This window comes from Sturnus vulgaris, chromosome 1 (assembly GCF_052056855.1).
Source record: "Sturnus vulgaris isolate bStuVul1 chromosome 1, bStuVul1.hap1, whole genome shotgun sequence".
Lineage (NCBI taxonomy): Eukaryota > Metazoa > Chordata > Aves > Passeriformes > Sturnidae > Sturnus > Sturnus vulgaris.
In genome coordinates, this window is record NC_142243.1 from 142,637,930 (window position 1) to 142,657,752 (window position 19,823).

Below are 19,823 nucleotides of genomic sequence, written 5' to 3' on the forward strand. Positions count from 1 at the left end.
GATGCTATTGCCTGCTCAGCAGTAAAGGGAAAAGGGAAAGCAGCAGTAAGGGAGAGAGACAGTTATTATAAGTTTGACTAGGGACAGAATTACATCGATGCAGTAAATGGCACTTAATGCACTTTAGTGACCCAATGCATTTACTTCACCATACTGTGCCATGTGGCTGATCACATTTGATGCATAACACATGAAAAGCACTAGAGGCCATTGCTGGAAAATCTCAGGATGCAAAACAAATTGTCCGGGCACCTCTGTATTTTTTCCATTATTTCTGCATGCACACACTCACGTGTACACACCCTTCCTGCCAGCACACTGGATTCAACAGCACCTTCCAGAGGTCAGCTTGGCACTGACTCCACATTCCCACCGAGTTTGCCTTGTCAGGATGAGCAGTCAGGGCTCATAAATAAATTCTGATAATTTCCTTAGTTTGGTTTGACTGGAACAGCACAGCTGCTTTTCTTTTTTTTTTTTTAATAGTTTTATGTTAACTGAAAATCCAAGAAAACTTGGATTGGTGCAATCTTGGAAAATTAAATAAGTTGTGTGCCAGCTGCAAAATACAGCAGGACTTTACTCATTCCCATGGCAGTCCAAACACACGAACTAGGCAGGCTGTCCTCAGAAAGTTCAAATCCAAGGGCTATATGAAGGCTCAGATTTCTTCACTTACCTGACACCCGGGGGGATACACAATGTCAGAGCTGTGGAGATAAAAAAATGACAACACAGTTCTAGAAAGATGCTAGTTGTTGGCAAAGCTGGGCTCTTCTTGTCCTGGCATTGATTTGCCTTTTTTTCCCCTGCTGCCACATGGATATGTGTAACACGAGGACATGGATAACTTCCAGAACAGCTGGACTTGCAGACAGTGAATATCCATAACTGTAATGAGCTAGGACTCAACAGGCTGGGGTAGCCATGCCTTACAAGACTAGGCCTCAAAAGTCTGCCCCTTTGTTATACAGGATTAATGACTTTCAACCATTGCTGTAAGTGGCTGTGACTGTGATGTTGTTATTGCTGTGTGTCACCATAAATCATTATGTTTTTCCAAACCTTCTCTTCAATTAGAGGTTAAATAGAATAAAGGAGTGGAAACTACAACCACATATGCAACAAAAGGGGTTAGAAGCAGCCACATCTAGTGCTTCCCCCTATTCATACCAGTTCCAGGGCTTCTGCGTGAGGTAATAAAAATTTACTCTTAGACTGAATGTTTCACCTGAGGACCAGAAAGCATCAGCTATGAACCCCTAAAGTTCACATTCTTCATTGCAAAATGAGGGTATTTATGAATACCCACTTGCTATTTAGGAACAGTGATGTGCAGAGAGGTTAAATGGCTTTTTACCTCAGACTAAATCATGAGAAGAGTTGGGAAGTGGAGCAAGAGTCCTACCTAAAGACCAAGAATCTTATCAACCCGTCCTTGATCTCATTACATGAAAAACATCTTCCTCAAGACTTCAGTTACTACTGACATTACCCCTCTAAATGTATCAGACTTGAAATCTGTTACTAGGGCCACCCAATGGAATTCAAGGAGGCTGAGCCCCATCCTCACCTGTGATCCTGTCACACTTCTGGACTTGTATGGCACAGCACAATGAGCACAGCAAAGCCACTCTGAGGACGTGTCAGGCCCAAGCCATGCTCACCCCGATGCCTCACAGCTAAGGAAGGTCACTAATCTCCCATGAGAGCCCAGCCTGGGGCTCAGGGAAGGCATGAGGAACACTGTAAGAATTGTGGATTCACTCCAGAGTTGCTGAAAGCAGAATTTGGCCCTGGTCTAAGAGAGGGAGACAAAAATATACATTTGACTTATTTGCCTTTGGAGCAAACTAGACAGATTTCAACACTTAAAGAGATTGCATTTAAATCATCCATGGATTTTGAAAAGAACATTATTGCTTGTTATCATAAACAATTCTCAATTTTTAGATCTTCCTGAGCTAGACTCAGTTTTAGTTCTAGTAGCAACAATACCATTAAGGCTGTGAGGGAAATGGAATTGCAATGGACTGGTATAAATTTCCTTAAAAATTATAATGTGACAAATGTTTTATTTTAGCTTCTCTTGAGGATTTCCTGGATATTAAAAATATTCTTAGTGTAGTCACTGGCTGGCATTAACATAGTGCTCTAACTGCCTGTTTCAGGGAAGGCAGAGAACTGTATTTTCCTGGCAGCATTTCACAAGGTGCTATTCTAAAGGTGCTTTGTTATCTAACAGTACCAAGACATCACTGGATAAATGGTAACTTCATGCTTTGAAAGTCTAATTCTGCCCTTTCTTGGGCTGAAAACAATCCATTGTCTTCAATACAAACAAGAGGGATTTACAGCAATCAAAGCAAGAGAAAAATCTGTCTTTTTTCCTGATATATTGACCTCCACTACTCTGTTTTAAATCCTTGGTTTTCGAACACAGCTTCAGGTACTCTTAATTTGTCCATTTTCATACTGTCTTCCCAGCTCCCTGATGCTCCATCAGTGGTAGCAATAGTGTGGATATGACAGTCGTGCACACCTTATCTACTGTACAGCTCCACAGAAGTTTAGGTGATGAGACTGTAAAATGGGGCAGATTTTCAGAAAAAGACCCAGCCTAGTATCCACATAGCAGATCATGGTGGAACTAAAAGCTGAGCATTTTGAAACATCTGACTAGAGTTACTGCACGTATCTCTCCAAGTCAAGATGGCCTAAATGAACTAGATGATCTTTAATATCTCTTCCAAACCAAAACATTCTATGATTCTGTGAAGATATCCTAACAGATCCTAAATTCTTCCTAAAAATGTACAACCTTTTCAGTCATCTACAGGGTTACCGAATGAGAACCTCCCTGGGGCTGCTACAGACCTCAGGATGCTTAATACAGGGAGGAACTGACTGGATCCATTTCAGAAACAAAGAAAATTCAAAATGTATCTCTCAATTGCCAGCAACTGATTTGTCGTGGTTTTGTGATTGTGAATGGGAGCTGATTCTGTGTAGAGGGGAAGGGATGAACTTGAGGGAAAATATTTTACAGGCTCAGAATTCTCATTTCTGCTGCAACTTTGAGAAAGTGTTGTATCTTTTTTTGGTTTGTTTTTTTTTTTTTTTTTTCAGTCATTATCTCAGTAGTTTGTGTTAACACTACATTCTTCTTGTGAAATCTCAGAAATAACTTTAACTAACATTTTCTGGAAAGAAATACAGCTGTTCCTTAATTTGCTTCACCACCACCAGCAAGACAATAGTTAATTAGAGAAAGGAGAGAGGTAAGAGCTCAAGCTGCACAGAGCAGCCACTGCAGCATGGAGCACCCATCCAGCCTTAATGTGCAATAGAAATGCAGGTGACATGCAAATTCAGCTTTCCAGGGCTAGCAGTGCCTGGAGCTGGCAGCTCATAAAACCTGCACACAGTCCTGGAAGTCATGCAGGGAAATGAAGTGTGGAATAAACCATATCATGCAGTGACTAGAATGTCACCTCACACTGCTCAAAATCTTGAGTAAAATCTGTTTCGCTCCGATAACATTGTGGATACGATTAGCTAACAGCTTTAGAAAGAGAAAGCAGACACTTGTTTCTTTTCTCTCTGCTAATCATTTAAAAACGAAAGTAAAATAAGGTGTTGATCAGTGCCAACTCTCTTATCTACCTCCGTTCAAGTGCAAGCACAATGGGCTTCAGTGAGGTTGTTCAAAAAAGCTCACCAGAGCGCATTCAAAGTTGAACTGATTATGTGCTAAATATTTTGGGGCAGATCCTCACTTCATGTAAGGAAGCAAGGTCCCAGAGACTTTGCAGACCAGTGTATTGATGTATTCCAGCTAAGAATAGTTTTCATTCCCAGTGTGGCAGGCTAGCAGGCAAAACTGACACCAGCGTGGGATTCCCTCACTTAACATGTCAACACAGAGATCTCCAGTGGAGGTTTTTCTTCCTCTGTGGACCTCTTTTCTATACAGCAGAGATGAAGTGGGCACAAGTCTCCAAGGATCCTACTCACCTGATCGGTTTTGATCTCCACTGCCTCTGCAGGCTACTGAGGAGCTCACTGCAACAGCAGGTGTTTGGTTGAGGTCAATAGTGCACTTCTGAGGTGACTATCCCAGTTTTCTCCTTTACCTTATTTTGGTTCACATCACAGGGCCACCCTGGAGCACACCAACTGGACCCTTTTCAGATGTGGACCTGACACATTCCACCCTCACATTTAAATCCCCACCTCCAAGGTTAATATAGCATGAAAGTCAGGTTTCAGATGACAGCTCTATACCAGTCAGTCCATGCTGAATGCCGATGGAGACAACAGTCTTCTGGTGGCTTCTGCAGGTGTAGCTACTTGCATTTAATCAAATTAATTCCACCACAAGCTTTTTTGAATAAATAGCATAGCAAAACCACAGAATTCAAGTGCTCAAGGAATGCTGTCAGATCATTTTCAGGGAAACATTTTGTATTCATTTTCTGGCAGGAAGAAGCCCATAGCCAGTATCAAACACCAGTGACTGCTGGGATGCTGTTTTGAAGGAATCTGTAGTGGCACTGAAAACCAGAAGAGCAGACTCATATCTTTCAACCTCCTCCCAAGATACATCACTATTCCATGACTGGCAGATCAGATGGGTTGACAATATAAAGACCTCTTCATGCCCTGGCAATCTGAACCCCAGAAGGGATGAGGTAAGCACGAATATCTCTGATGGAACAAACACTAAGCCCTCAAATGTACAGGCCATGATTCTGGGTGAATTAGTGTTATCAGGAGCTTTCCCAGTGTGGGATTCACCCAACCAGATGTTGTCATCTGTGCTGCAGATCCTGCAGCTGATGTGCTCGTACCATCAGCACAGAGAAACCAGCACATGTGAGGCACAACTTATCTCAGGCTAAAGCCCATGTCTGAAACAAGTGAGGAGAACAGTCCCCAGCAGTTCTTCTGTCTCCCCAGCTATGCAGGGAGCCAGCAAGGCCAAGCTCTGACAGAGACAGGATGCTCTGTGTACACACAGAGTCAGGTGGGCTGAATGTAAACCCCTGTGACTGTGATAGGCTTCTCATACCCCCCTAACAATAAACATGGGTCATAAATCAGTAAATCCTCAGTCTGCAGGGATCAGTCTTCAAAGGCCTCCAAGCTGGTGGAGTGATTATTTTTTCATGTACACATTACAGTGGCTCCTTCTAAAAGTCACCTTTCCTACCAATGACTGTGTCACAATGCAGGGATGCTGTCCTGCTTTACACAAGTGACACAGACCAAAAGTTCTGCCCTCAGGTAAGACAGCAAACACCTGTCAGTGCTGCTGGATTAGGACACGGTATACATGCTACACCACATTTGTCAATGCAACAGAGACACAGGATATACACTGAGCCAATGCTCAGCTCAGGCTGAGGAGAAAGCAGATAAAGAGCCTTTCATTTAACTACCCCAGACTTGAGACACATGATAATTGTGCTCCCAAATTTGTATTATTGAGAACCAAAGAAAGATTTGTTATTCTACCTTAAAAATAAAAACACACTGCAACAGAAATGTACGTCCTTTATTAACAACTTTTCAAAATAAATCTGAAGAAAAAAAGTCTTTGGTGACACTATCTATAAAATCAACCTATCTTAGATGGTAAACCTATGATGGTATACAGGTTAATGAAGTAAACCAAATTATATGGCTTTTAAATTTCTCATTCTCTCTTTTTCTCTCACTCACACAGTTGCTTTAGATTTAATTGCACCATGTTGTCAATAGTCAAACAAAGAGGGAGAAACACTTTAAAAAAGATGTGGCAGCACTATGAAAACATTGGTAATGCATTAGAAAATTTTTCTCAAAAATGTACATTTTATACAAAATAAGATTGTATTTTTGTTTGTTTTTTTGCTTTACATTTGCCGACCTAAGAATTCCCATTTCAGGTTTCCATTCTCACAAGCCAAACACTATACATATTATCTCTCAAAATAAATATACAGAATTATGTACAAGGTTGCAAGGCCCATTGGATCATCACTAACCCACTGTGAAATAATCACTAAAAACATTGTGAAAGAGTGGAGGGAGCATCTCAAAGCATCTGATGAGTCCTATACCCCCTCCCCCCCCCCCAGTTTAACCCCTGCCTAATTTAACTCCCTCTAATTTAATTCCAACTTAAAAAATGTATGTGAAGACTGTTAAAATAGTGGTATAAAGGCCAGTTTGACTTAGTTTTAAACAAGGGTGAGATGTACAAAATTTTGGAAGATGCAATTTTATTTCCAGCAGACACCAGCTAAGACCCTGCATGGGGCAGGTCCCTTCTTGGAAGACCACAGGTCCATCCCGTGAAATCCTGCTAACGCCCAGGGAAATGGCTCTGTCAGGCTGATGCCCTTGAAGGCCACATTTCCAGAACAGACATCAGAGCCTGCCCGGGAATAGAAAAAAAAAGGAAAAAAACAAAGAGCAGACAAGCAAACCACCCTCTGCTGTAAGAGGATGTTTAAGTGGAGGAATTAATGAACTGTTGTCAATAGATAAGAGACATTATGGCAAACATTGGGTATTCTTTTAGTTTCAGTAGGGAAGTGCAAAAGAGACAACATTTTACACTGGGCATGTAAGGATTTTTAAAAAATCTGAGTCTACATCTAGCTATTTTTTTCATTGCTTCAAATGATAACTTCCATTCTCCAAACGACATCTTTTGGTAAATGAGCTATTTTAAAAGGCGTTCACTGGTGAAAGATTAATTTCTTTGCCAAAAGTGGCTCTAAAAGACAAATTGCAACCCGAAATTGATCAAATCCACGATGTTTTCCAATGCAAAAGATCAAAGTGCTCAATAGCCATGCATTAGCACACCAGTGTGTTCACTATGAAATTATTACAAAGCTTAAACATTCACATCTAGAAAAAGGTATGGTAATAATCAGAGAGTCTCACAAAATAGAAAGAGGGCAAATAAAATCTTGTGCAGGCCCAAGGGACTGCAAGGAGTGCCAGGCACTTTCTATCTTGGATGTTTGCCCCTATTTTTGTGCTGCGTTTTTCTCATGAAACCTTTCTCCAGCAATAGATCTCATTCAAATTATAACTGGGAAGGGTTTCTTTCTTTCTTTTTTTTTCCCCCTTCCTTTAATAAATTCAATTAAAAATTCATCAGTTCTCCCAAACTCTAATCCCTACTTCTATTCTGTTTTAATGGCATGGATCTATTCACATTCATCCACCCATCTCACCCCTGATTAAATTAAGGTCAGTAACCTTTACAAAAGGCCACATGCGTAACACTCAGTCAAGTCATCAGGCATTCAAGTACCTGTAAAGTAAAGGCTAACATAGCCTGCTGTTAATGAAAAATAATAATAAAAAAACTACAAAAGGAGCAACAAGGAATGAACCTTGTTTCAGCACCATCTGAATTGGGAGAGGAGAAAAAAAATAATAAAGAACCACTAACTTGCACCTAGGACATGACAAATGATTTCATTCACTAAGGAAACACTACAGCTCTGTCCAACACAGGTAGGCATGGGAGGCTTTGCTGGCTGTCCTTAGGAGCACTGGCCAGTGATGGCCACAGTGAGTGTCACACACAGAGTCTCTGAGCTGGGTCTGTGTCCAGCTCTCCCCCTGGGTCCCGGGCTGTGGACACGGGTACTGATGGCTCTCGAGACTGGCCGGGAGGGACATTCTTTCCCAGCAAGACGACTACACCCGGGTAACGCATGGCAAAGAGAAATGCTCCTACCTATCCACATCCCTTCTGGAGCTAAGCCTTCCATTGTTGCTTGTTTAATTAGCAATCAGTAAACACACTGAGAGTGAGCTTTAGCACAGTCTCTTTCAGCCACCTCAAAAAGTGACGATAACAGAATGTCAAACAGCTTAAAAGCTTGGCCTGACTTGCTGCCCTCCAAAAAGTTACTCCCTTTCTGACTGAAACTCCAACCCACATGCCCCCAAATGGCATTTACTAAAACTTTAGCAGAATTGTAATTTTGTTATAGTACAGGTCCCTCTTGCTGCCTTCAGACCAGAGACTGCTTCCCAGAGGTGCAAATGCTCTTGCGGATATGGGTGCTCACTCATCTGCACACGGCATGTGAGCCCTGCAAACCTCATGCAGTGTTTGGCACATTCTCCAAAAAGTGAGTCTAAGGAGAAGGTCTGCTCCAGTCCTTGAATAAGCTACCTGATCTCCAACTCTTGGGAGCCACTGAGCCATTTACTCTGGAAAATCAAATCACTGGATTTCACCTTCCCATGCAGATCACCAAACACAGACCTGAGAGCACAGGGAAGTGAGGTTCAGATGCTTACAAGACATGGGCAGCTGAATTAGCAGCTCACCTGAACAGAAACTTAAATATATCCTGCTCCCCTTCTCTCCCTGGCTTGCCTACCTACTGCTGCCTCTTTACATTTCTCTCCACAGGCTGATTTAACTCTCTAAAATGGTATTAGAAAAATCCAATGAATCATTGGACACTTTTCCATGAGTTTAGAGAGCTGAATGGGCTCACAGAAGCATTTGGTGGCCACCATCATGGCAGAAGGTGTCAGGTGAGATTGCATGGCCAGGGATGGGAGGGCAACAGGAATTGAGGGAAAAGTGGCATCTCTTCCTTTCAGCAGCTTAAGTCACTAGCTGCAGTCTTACAGGTTTTGGCAGATTCCTTTAAAGATTTGGTTCAGATTTACTAGGGCATGTAATGACAGGACAAGGGGTAATGGTTTTAAACTGAAAGAAAGTAGATTTAGATCAGATATTAGGAAGAAATTCTTTGCTGTAAGGGTGGTGAGGCACTGGAACAGGTTGCCCAGAACACGCTGGAGGTGTCCAAGGCCAGGCTGGATGGGGCTCTGAGCAACCAGGTCTAGTGGGTCATGTCCCTGCCCATGGCAGGGGGGGTTGGAACTAGGTGATTTTCAAGATCCCTTCCAACCCAAACCATTCTGTGATTCTAAAACAAAATGTCAGGAACCTGATGGTCCTGTCCTAACTCGATGTGATCTGTACAAATATTGCAATACATATGCAAAGCAAAGCACTCTCTGCAAGACCTTACATGTCAGGTTGCATTCAACATTTAGTAACATGTACTTTTCACTTTTACAGCAACTTTCTGTTTAGGGATAATGATCTTACCAGCAAGAGAAATTATTTAAGCTTCACATCATTCTCTCTGCCACCAGTAACTATTACTTTTACAAAGAGGAAACTGAGGCATGCCCTGGTTGTGTGAGTTGCTTAAAGCTGCATATTAAATTGGTGCCTGAGCCTGAATGAAACAGGTGGTCATTCTGGTCCAATTACTCTTCATCTCTACTAGATAGGACTGGTAGTGACTGAAGAGTCACTACTCTTCATCCCTTCTACCAGATTGCCTGCTTACAAAGAAGTGAGGTATAGAAAGGCTTGCTGGTCTTCGGGGCATCGGCACTAAACACTCTTGTTCTGATTCAACAGAGCTCCTCTTGGGGTGGGGATAATTACAGAGCACCCCAAAACGTGAGAGTTTGAAACATATTTAAAGTGCTTATTTTCTTAGCAAACTGGAATGGCATCTTCCTGACCCAAATCGCTGCTTCTGTTTTGATTCTTCAATGTAAAGAAACACATAAATAAGAAAAGGATTACAAAGAAATAAACAACTGGAATATTTCAATTTTAAAATACTTATATTTGAAATGCTAAAACCATTTTGGAGCATGAGCAGCACTTGTCTTTCAGAGGCAGGTTTTTTGTGTGAGTTACCCTGCCCCAAGCATGCCTGGGAAGAACACACCACTGCTGCCAGGACCCAGTGTCTGACCATATGCTTTACTTCAGGTGTCAGACCTCCATGAGGGAATTTGTCTATGTATGTGCACTTCCAGAAAAAAAAAAGAAAAGAAAAAAAAAAAGAAAAAGGAGAAGCCTGTGCTTTGATTTCAAATAAGCCAGTTACAGGCCAAATTCCTGCACTGCAAGAACCAACATGCTTCCTTGCTTTCTGTCAATGCTCCTTTTACCTCAGAAGGAAGCTGCTTCTGGATGTTCAGGTGCCAAGTGGCACGACTGCCTTCAGCAGGGAGTTGCACAGGCTCTGGGTGTCCCACAGGACCACCATGGCAGCTGTGCTGACTGCCCCGGGGTGCTCTGCCATCCATGGGCAGGGACACTCAGGATGTGCCTCTCTGAGCACAGCACAGGCGCCGCAGCTCTGCTCTGCATGTGTGTCCCTGTGCTCCATGTCGTGCTCCTCCACAGTAATGCTCCTCTCTCCCTTCAAGGCAAGGCAGACTGCCTTTAAAACAGAGGTCCCCAACCAGAAGGATCTACTCTCTCATTTGCCTCCTTGGTGGCTCTCCAGTTTTCCAGATGTCCAAAGGAGTTTAGCCATAGGGGCTGCTACTGGCTTGGGGAAAACAGGAAAAAAACAGTCGGTAGTAAATGAGAAAAATTAATACTTCAGTTCTGTCCTGTTTGTGCTCAGTTTGTTTCTGGACCTGCTGCATTTTCTCCCAATGAGATGCCAGCATTTAACTGTGCAGGGAAAAAGGAATGAAAATTGCACTGACAATCAAATGCATGAAAGAAAGAAATGGCAGCTCTGAAATATTCACAACCAACACAATTTTGATTAAAGAAAGAACTCTGTTTTTAATAGTTTTTTTTTTTTGATCATTAAAAAAGTTTAAACCTGCATAGCAATCATTTCAAAAATAATTATTTAATGTTCCATAATGAAACTGTACACGACCTAGTCTCGGGGACAGCAGCCTGCCGGGCTGGGCGCAGTCCGGAGCAGCGGCGCCGGGGCGCGGCTGGCGGGGTCGGGCCTCGCTGCTGGCGGCACGGGCTGGCTCCCACACGGGCGAGGGCGGCTCGGCCCCTCAGCAGCGTCCTCAGAGCCGTTCAATGTCTCGGTACTTCTTCCTCAGGATGGAGACCTGGTCTTTAAAGAGGACGGGGTCGAGCCTCATCTGCGAGTGGATCAGCGGCATATAGCCAAACCAGCTGGCAAAAGTGTTCATGCAGCTCTGCCGCTGGGCAAAGTGGTCGGGGTCGGCCCAGCGCGAGGCCCGGGATGTCTGTGAGGAGAGGAGAGCAGAGATCAGAGCCGGCCTTGGCACACGGGATGGTGGGAATGGCCCAGGGCCATGGCACACACTGTGGTGCCAGCCGTGCCAGGGCTCAGGGACACGCGGTTCTGCTCGGGGGGCTCAAAGAGGGGGAAGAACACCCTGCCCATGGCAGATCCAGGGTGAGCTGGGCACCCCTGACTTCCCAAACAGAGCAGAGGTGTGGAAACATGAGTTCAACCATGAGATGGCCTGTGGAACACAACACCCACAAGCAGCCCTCCCAAATCTTGCCTGCACTCTGTTTCACCCTATCCCTCACTCTTCTTCAAACCCTCCAGCTATTTCAGAGATACAAGTTATTAAAAACCACCAGGGAAAAAAAGAAGGTCACTACTTTCTAGCAGAGGTGCACACCCAAGCCCAGGCCAGTTGCTGCCCATGGTCTTCAGCCACAGGAGGAGAACAATTATTCAGGGTCAAACCTGAACTTTTGCAGTTCAGTTCTGCAGAAATTTATACACAAGTAATTTCAACCAGCTTGTAACTGAGTAGATGTCCTTATGTGCTTGGCATTACTCGTGTGTAGGTGCCTGCAGTGAAAAGCAAGGTGCTTCCAGGAAACCCACTGGCCAAGTCCAGCACATCAAACAGCACTGTCTCACAGACACAAAAAATGAAGTCCCATGCTACATCATATTGAACTCTGACCCAAGGAAAACACCATGGTCTTTGACTGCATACATGCAGAATATTCTGGCATGAATTTACAAAGTTCAGTGCAGCTGTAATCCCTGTGGAAGTCCACTGAAACTCAGCAGCTCTGGGAAAAAAAAGGCCCTAGCAGCTTTAAAGCTGCTATTATTCTTTGTCTGTACCTAAAGAACATTTATAAACCTAAGAAAACTATTATTTAAGATGAAGTATGAATATTGAGAACCTAGGGGGGGTTTTCTGTGCCATTCCCATGCACATCTCTCTATAGCACTTATGTTTTCACTATACTTTAAAAACAAATATAAATTCATAAAGTCAAAGGATGTAAATTAAAACATGAAGAAACAGATAAAGTCAGGGACTTGCCAAATGACTGTGGTACCAGACTTGATCTTGGTCCAAGGCCTGTCCAGTTTAGCTCAAGTGGCAGGATATAATGTGCATTGATTACAGTCTCCTGATTTTACAGAGCCACAAAAGAGCAAGTAAAAGCTTGCTGCTAGAGGATTATAGCAGATATTTTGGCCATTAACACTGAATTTCCATTTGACTATTAATCTCTGTCACAACACTGAGGTTATGTTAATTTTTTATTTGTCTTTCAACGAATTATGAACATGGTCCATTACATTTCCCAAAGCTGCAGGAACAACTTGTCTTTAGGAGAGAGTTATAGTTCATGGCTGACTCGAGTCACCTGTGCTGTAAGATGAAAAATGAATACTCAGGCTTTGCCAAACAGCCAAAGCACAGCCCTGTGGAGAGGTGAAGCTGAAACTGGAAGCAATAAGTCCTTTTTCTGGATGGCACCTTCTTGTTCACAGAAGGTCTCCTGGGCATGCAGATGAGTCAGAATTGCTGAATGCTACCAATGCTACCAATACCTCAGGTGCAAGCACAATACATAGAAAGAATGAAGTTTAGAAACTGGCATGGCAACTCCCCAGTCACAGATCCAAGTAATGCTACCAGGAGAAAATGTGAGGGAAAAATCGAGGGCCCTTCTGTCACCTGCCCCCTAATGATCATGGTACTGTTTGCACTGGGGTCACTGCAGCACAGATGGAAAGCTGTTCAGGACTAGCAGATTTTTCAGGACTTGCTACTCCCCTCATTGTTCTCTCACACAGGGTAGCAGAACAAGTGTCTCCACACTACCATGTACCCCTGTTACTAGAGGTACTTCTGCAATGACAGAAGGCTTATCCTGCAGCTGGAAGAGGTCCTAAAGCAAGCACTTAATGGGTGCTAGTGAGTGATGGCATGACTGTGGGATAAAATGTTCCCTGTGGGGAAAAAACACTTGTGTATCACAAATTTTTTCTGTTGTGACAGTTCAGTGTCAGTGCTTGAATCACACTACATAATTTAGAATAGCACAGGGACAGCCTGGTACATTATATTCATTAACAGTAATAATAAATAGAATATACTCCTAGAATTTACTTATGCTTCTAGCATTCCATGACTAGGTCTTGGGTCTAGAATACTTAATTAGAAAATTACAGTTTAACTGAAATTCAGTTACCACAATCATAAGTTCCAGGAGTTTGGGATCACCATGAATAACATCGTGTTCAGAAAACTATGAAGGGAAGCAGCATCCACAGTAGATGTTTGCCATTTTTCCTTTTTTCACATTGTAATAAGCATATCTAAAGTCCATCTACAGTTCTAAAACTAAAAACTGCAAAAATATTTGACAGAATTGTATCACTCTGTAAGCCTAACCTAGAAGTGAACCTGTTACATTATCAATACATCCCAACTGCTAAAACTGTGATTACGTACCTGTCCCATCATGGTCTCCTTGTACTGTTTTTTCTGTGTTACTTTGATTGGAGGCAATTTTGTCACGGCTGACACCAAAAAATTCATTAGAATGTCCTCACAATTGGCCAGTTGGTCCACCATATTCTTTAGGCTGGCAGGCAGGTAATGAGTGTACAGGTAGTGATAATATCTGAAAACCAACAGCAGTGTTATTAATACAAGTCACTGGGCTTTTAGGTATCCAGGATATTTCTATCTCAGTTGAGACCCAAGTTTTGTATTCAAATCCCAATATAGCACTTCCTTTCTTTGGTCTCACCCTCCAGCAAGAAGAGAAAACAAATAAGTTTATCAAGACAGTAAACAGTGCTAAAGGAGAAAGAGACATGCCTTTTTGCAGCCAGGTTGAGAGAAACAATGTGGGCCTAAGTATGAAAATAATGGGCAAGTAGGAATGAGAGCCCCACAGTGCTACAATGTGATAGATAACACTGATCTGTTAATAACTCTGTATTTTCTTTCCAAATTGTTCAGTTGGAAAGAACTCTTCTTAAAACTGCCCTACTACTGTTCTTATTGTTGAAATTACTCTCCTTTGCGTCCATATCATCCCCTGTGGTCTTCTCCTTTGTGGGGGTGTGGATTAGAGACTCCACAATTTTCTTTTTCTTTAAATGTAGAGAGGACTTTGGTCTGCTGAAGTTCTAGTAACATAGGTTTTCTCCAGCATGCTACACAATATGCTGAGCTGCCACATGCCCATTGTACTACATTTCTAGAGTAGCCAGAAGACTTTGCAGTCTGCAGCTGTCAGCCAACACATACCCAGAGCTGGTCTGGAAGTAACCTCCTTTCTGCTATGCTACAGGCCATTCAGCCAAGCAGCTTAATGAATTCAGGAACTCTTTGAAGTGTGTAATTCCTGATGTTAAAAAGAGCAGTCTGACTGCCTCAAAACACAAGTGACTTCAAAGAGACCCAACAAGTGCAATAATGATTACCAGATCCCCAGAGCTAAACCAAGAACTTAAATTATTACCCCATAAAAAGTAGACCCACTTACTATCTTTCCATTTTTTCCCCTCCCCGGAAGAATGTTCTTCACACCCCACCCCCTCTTTACTATTTTGTTTCATACAGAAGAAGGATAGCAGATGCTCTGGATTCTTACTTGTGGTAAATAGCAGCTCCTGTCAATACCATGGAATAGTCATTAGTCCATTTGGAGGTATACCCCCACCTTTCCTTAGTGTTGTCCCAGAAGTGACTGCGTGCAGGATACCCTACAATCCTCTCTGGAAAGCTCTGCCAAACTGTAAAGGCAAAATCCACCTGTGGACAAAGGTACAGGTCAAATGAATACTGAAACTGTTTAAACAAATGTCAACAAAACAAAATACTACCTTGCCACTAATTCACAATTCAAAATCTTGGAACTGTTGCAAAACAGTAATTCTGTGTATTCATCAGTAAATTAAACTGACTGCTTGACATTTTGCCCTATAATTATGCACATTTTAATGGTTCCTGTTAAAGGGAGTCTAGAGCATCACAGCATTACATTAACATTTTCAAGCTTGCCCTTTACATATCAAACCTTTTCAAGTTACAGAAAGAATGGGTGTAGGTGCATGTATTTATACCTCGATGCAACACCAAGGGGTAATAGCCATGTGGTAAACTGAAATTTTTGCACATCTTTGTGCATCACACCTACCATTTTATCACTGTTAACACCGAGCTTGGAAAAGCAGGAGTCAAACACTTTAAATGGTAAAGGTGGCTCAGTGAGAATAAAACAGACAGTCAGTGTGGAGTCTTTTTATATTTTCTAACTGCTTTGAGCCTTCTGATGACCATGTCAGTCATACTTTCAAGACTGTCAATATGACCAAAAAGGTTCAACATATAGCTTAATTAAGAGGAAGATAAAATTCCCATTTAGTTAAATGGCATAAGGAACCTGAACTTTAAGAAAAATGCTTTATAATGTATGAGCCACAGGAGCATGTCAAATGTTGCCAATGGCATTCTTTTATTTTATTGTCTTCCTATAGCTATTTAAATAACTCAAATCTCTGAGAACTGAGAAGGGACAGGACATTGCTACCCCATGATCCTACTGAACAAAATCTAGTGATATTAGGAAAGGGATGATCAGGGTAGTTTGCAAAAGCATGGTCAGCATTATATTTGAGAAGAGTTTTGGTAAAAATACATATGGAAAGATTTTACCAGTGGTTGGTAGTCCCTCTCCTTCAACTTAGATTTTGGAGCTCAAGCTAGACTGAAATTTTGTATGACTTTTACACAATTCTAATTTTCCTAGTCAAGCCCAAAAAAAAAGAGGGCTTTGTCTCTGCACTGCACATTCGGTTCCCCTCAGAACCAGCGGGACCTAAAATTTTGCTTAAAAATGTTTGAAAAACCTTCCAAGAATGCAGTCAAAGTTAAGGGTATAAAGGTTAGATAAAGAATAGCTGCTCTGAGAACAGTCCCATTTTGTGTTGATTACTGTCAGACCTCATATTTACAAGTATTTTTATGAAACAGAAGAGTCGCACATGAGCTGAAATACAAAGTTAGGGCCTGGTTATTTTCTTTAAAGTTATTTCAAGGAATCTGAGGCCAACTAGAAAGACAATGTGCACAAGTCAGTTACTGTTGTGATAGTTCTGATCTCATCCAAATCAATACCACATGAAAGAACTGAAGAGGTTTTTTTTCCCCCTATAAAGGCCTTTCCCATAAAACGTGACATCTGTTTTCTTTAGAGGAGTCTGAGAATCTCAAACTTAAATAAATAATAAAATTGCTGCACCCAGTGCCCTCTCTTGTGCTTTCAACTATCTGCCCTTGCACTAGGGAGATGCACTAAAGCAACCACCCTAAGAGAAAACTATATCAAAAAAACCCCTCAGGTCTCATCCTAAGTAATTTCCAGCAGCACTGCCACTCTCAGCTGATCACCAGGAAAATCCACCCAAGCTGGCAGTCCCTTAAACCTCTGGATTCTGATCCATGCTGATTCCTAATGACTTCCCAGGCACAGAGCCCTCTGTGTGTGTGGAACAGCTCCTCTCACAGAACAATTACTCACCGTTCTACTGAGAATTGAAAATCTATACTATGCCAGGGTCAGACAGTCCAGAGGATGTGCCTGGTGACTGCTGCTCTCAATGGGAATGTGGTTGTCTTTGACCACGTTTCTAAATTGTCTCTTCTGGGCCCTGCACCTGTGCCACCACAACCCTCCATGAGCAGCTAGTTTCATGGGGGAAGTGAAGCAATAGAGAGGTCTCCCAGCTCTCTGTGGAGAGCCACCAAGCAGAGCTGCTGGTCCTGGCACCCTGGCACAGACATGCTGGAGCTGCAAGGTGGGTTCCAGCAAGAGCTGGCCAGCTGGTCCTGTCTGCAGCACAGGGACCAGGGGGCTCGTAAAGCAAATATTCAGTGTGCAAACACACAGGATCAGCTGCAAGTTGCTCACAGGAGCAACAAAGAAAACAAAACAAAGAGAAGTGTAGGTTGTCTCACACAACAACAAGTATTTGTGCTTCAAAATGTTTAGGGTAAAACATAGCCAAGTTGAATGAGAAACTGTTCATTTAATGTGTTCCAGAAGCCCGTATGACTCTGAAGTTTGAAGGATGACTAAATACCAGTTAAAACAAAACAAAGCCTCAAATCCTTATGGAATTCCCAGGCTGGATTGCTGTAAATACCTCATCAGTGCAATGAAGTCCCTTAGAGGCACTACCATGATCACCAGGGCAGCTGAGATGGGATGCTTCATCCTGAGGAACAACCTGCTTAGGAAGTCCAGCCCAAGGAGAAATGCCCTTTATTGCTTTGGGGCTTCTTTGGACCGTGCAGAGCTGTGCACACGAGTGCTTTGGGAGCAGCCATATTCTTCCTCATCTATCAGAAACTACCAAGGTATAACATTGGTATCAAACAGGTTCAATGTCAGCTATTTCTTTAATTTTTGAAGTGAAAGAGGGCTACCAATGCTGTTTCTTGAGCAGTATAACCACAGCACAACATCTGTACAAGGGAGAAGAACAGTTGCAATCTCATCCATTTAGAACAAATTCAGTGACATCTTAGGGTATATAGCAGCAACTGAAGACTAATGTTACACATTTCTTCACTGACATATAAGTAGTGGCAGCATCAGCAAAAGATCCCCCTCACTGACAGAAATGCATTTTCATGAAGGTGAAGTGGGGAGAGCAGAATGACCATGAACATGGAGAAAAAAAGGGTAAACAAAGGAAAATCGAGTTTTTCAAGCTATTCCCTGGCCATCATTAATAATGTATTTCCCAAATATTGCACTCTATATAAACTGTCATCGGTTTCCCTTGTGGTTCTCAGGAAGAGGTTCTAGAAATCAATACTCATCCCAGTTGTAAAAATTGGTTTTCTACAGTATTTTTCTTTTCTTAGTGCTATCTTGCTTTTGGCACAGACACTCGAGCACCTAAACTAGCAAGAAGCTCCAATTTTGTGGGCTGACATAATGGGGAAAGAGCATTCCTCAGTGAAATCCTGCACTAGGGTGACAATGCTGTCTTTTGGAGTGATAGCAGTCCCCCTCTGCTGACAAGCCTTCCTTCTCCACCTACACCTTACTGATAATGTGGTGGGGGAGAAGCTACCCCAATCAGAAAAGTGAGAACAGAATATTAAAGCTGACTGCTCTTGGCTGCCTACACCCGCCTGCAGCTATGTTACTAAAATAATAAAGAACGGAAGAACCATATGCTAATGATGAGCCAATTAACCAGGGCGAAAAGCTCCTCTGATGGCAGCCAGTGGCAGGGTTGCTGAAACAAGTGCAACACGTTAAATCTGAGGAGTGTAGCAGGAAATCTTGTAACATTTGCTCACTGGCAGAGCCAAGAGAAGAGCATATCTGCTGTGCTCAGGCTGAGCCCAGGAGCCAAGCAGACTCCCAAGACAACAGAGACCCTTACCTCAGTGGTTGAAAGCACGGTGTCCTCATCCAGGCTTAGCACTGCATCTGTCACTATGTTGTCGTAGGGTAGGAAGCGACTGCTCATAACCTGTGGGTATCCAAGGCAGGAAGGGGAGGAAACAAAAATCACTTGAAAGACTAATTTCCAAGGCAAATACTTAATTTTATTCCTCACTCTTACTTCCTCTTGTCTGAGGTACATGACATATTTCTGTATGATGGAAAGGGCCCTTTAGCTCAAAAGTGAAGGAGTGTCATTTTTGTCACCCCAGCAGTCAGCCTACACCTTCTATCTAAGGAGTAATTTCTGAAGAGACCTCCCTCTTTGCAGCAGGCTGCTTTCCTTTAGTGACAAACTGCATTGGTCTGTACTGATAATTAGATGTACCTACAGCTTCTTTGTGGAGGACATTTTCCCTGGTGGCTACGACTGTCCCTCTGCTCTCCTACAGAGTAGGAGATCAAAGGTAATGAAATGCTGAGAAGGACTTTCTTTGCAGCCTTCATAAGCTTACACAGCTGGGAATCCAAGCAGCCCAGGCTGTGTGTGAAGGATGTAATGCTACCAGGATGGTGCAACATTCTCCATTAGAAAAGGACAGTATGCTAAGGAACCCAAATTGAGCTTTAGCTGCATGAAGAATTATATAAGGTATTGTAGCATTTTAAAAAGTCACATTCTTAAATGGCCTTCCAGACCTGAAGGGAGCCTGAAAGAAAGTAGGAGAGGGACACTTTATAAGAGCATGCAGTGACAGGACAAGGGGGAATGGATTTAAAGTGACAGAGAGTAGGTTTAGATAAGGTATTAGGAAAAAATTCTTTCCTGTGAGGGTGGTGAGGCACTGGAACAGGTTGCCCAGAGAAACTGTGGATGACCCATCCCTGGAAGTGTTCAAGGCCAAACTTCACAGGGCTCTGAGCAACCTGGTCTAGTGGGAGGTTTCTTGGTCCATGGCAGGGGCGTTGGCACTATATAATCTTTAAGGCCTCTTCCAACTCAGACCATTCTATATATAAAAAACCTATATACAGAATAAGCTATTTAAAGATCTAGCAGGACAGTCCTTAAAGTAATAGGAAATAGATGGGAAAGCTGGATCAAAAAGATAACAGCAAGAAATGAAAATCCATATGGTTTCTTTATCAGACTAAATAGCATCTTTTGAGATCTGATGAAGAATAACAAGGACACAACACAGTTTGTTTCCCTCATCTGCTAGGAAGAATAGCCTGGTTAGTTACTAAACTTCTTTACCAATTTACTATTCAAAGAAAA

General features: G+C 42.5%; 1 protein-coding gene across 1 annotated transcript in view; it reads right to left on the bottom strand.

Moving 5' to 3' along the window:
• Nucleotides 1-10,622: 10,622 nt before the first annotated feature.
• EXT1 (exostosin glycosyltransferase 1) overlaps nt 10,623-19,823 on the bottom strand; it is a 175,891-nt gene continuing 166,690 nt past the window's right edge. The window contains exons 8-11 of the mRNA XM_014870099.2: nt 18,543-18,632; nt 14,732-14,892; nt 13,579-13,750; nt 10,623-11,079 (exon numbers count right to left, since the gene is read on the bottom strand). Coding sequence (XP_014725585.1) covers nt 10,894-11,079; nt 13,579-13,750; nt 14,732-14,892; nt 18,543-18,632 — 609 coding nt within the window. The 3' untranslated portion in view covers nt 10,623-10,893. The remainder of the gene's footprint in view (nt 11,080-13,578; nt 13,751-14,731; nt 14,893-18,542; nt 18,633-19,823) is intronic.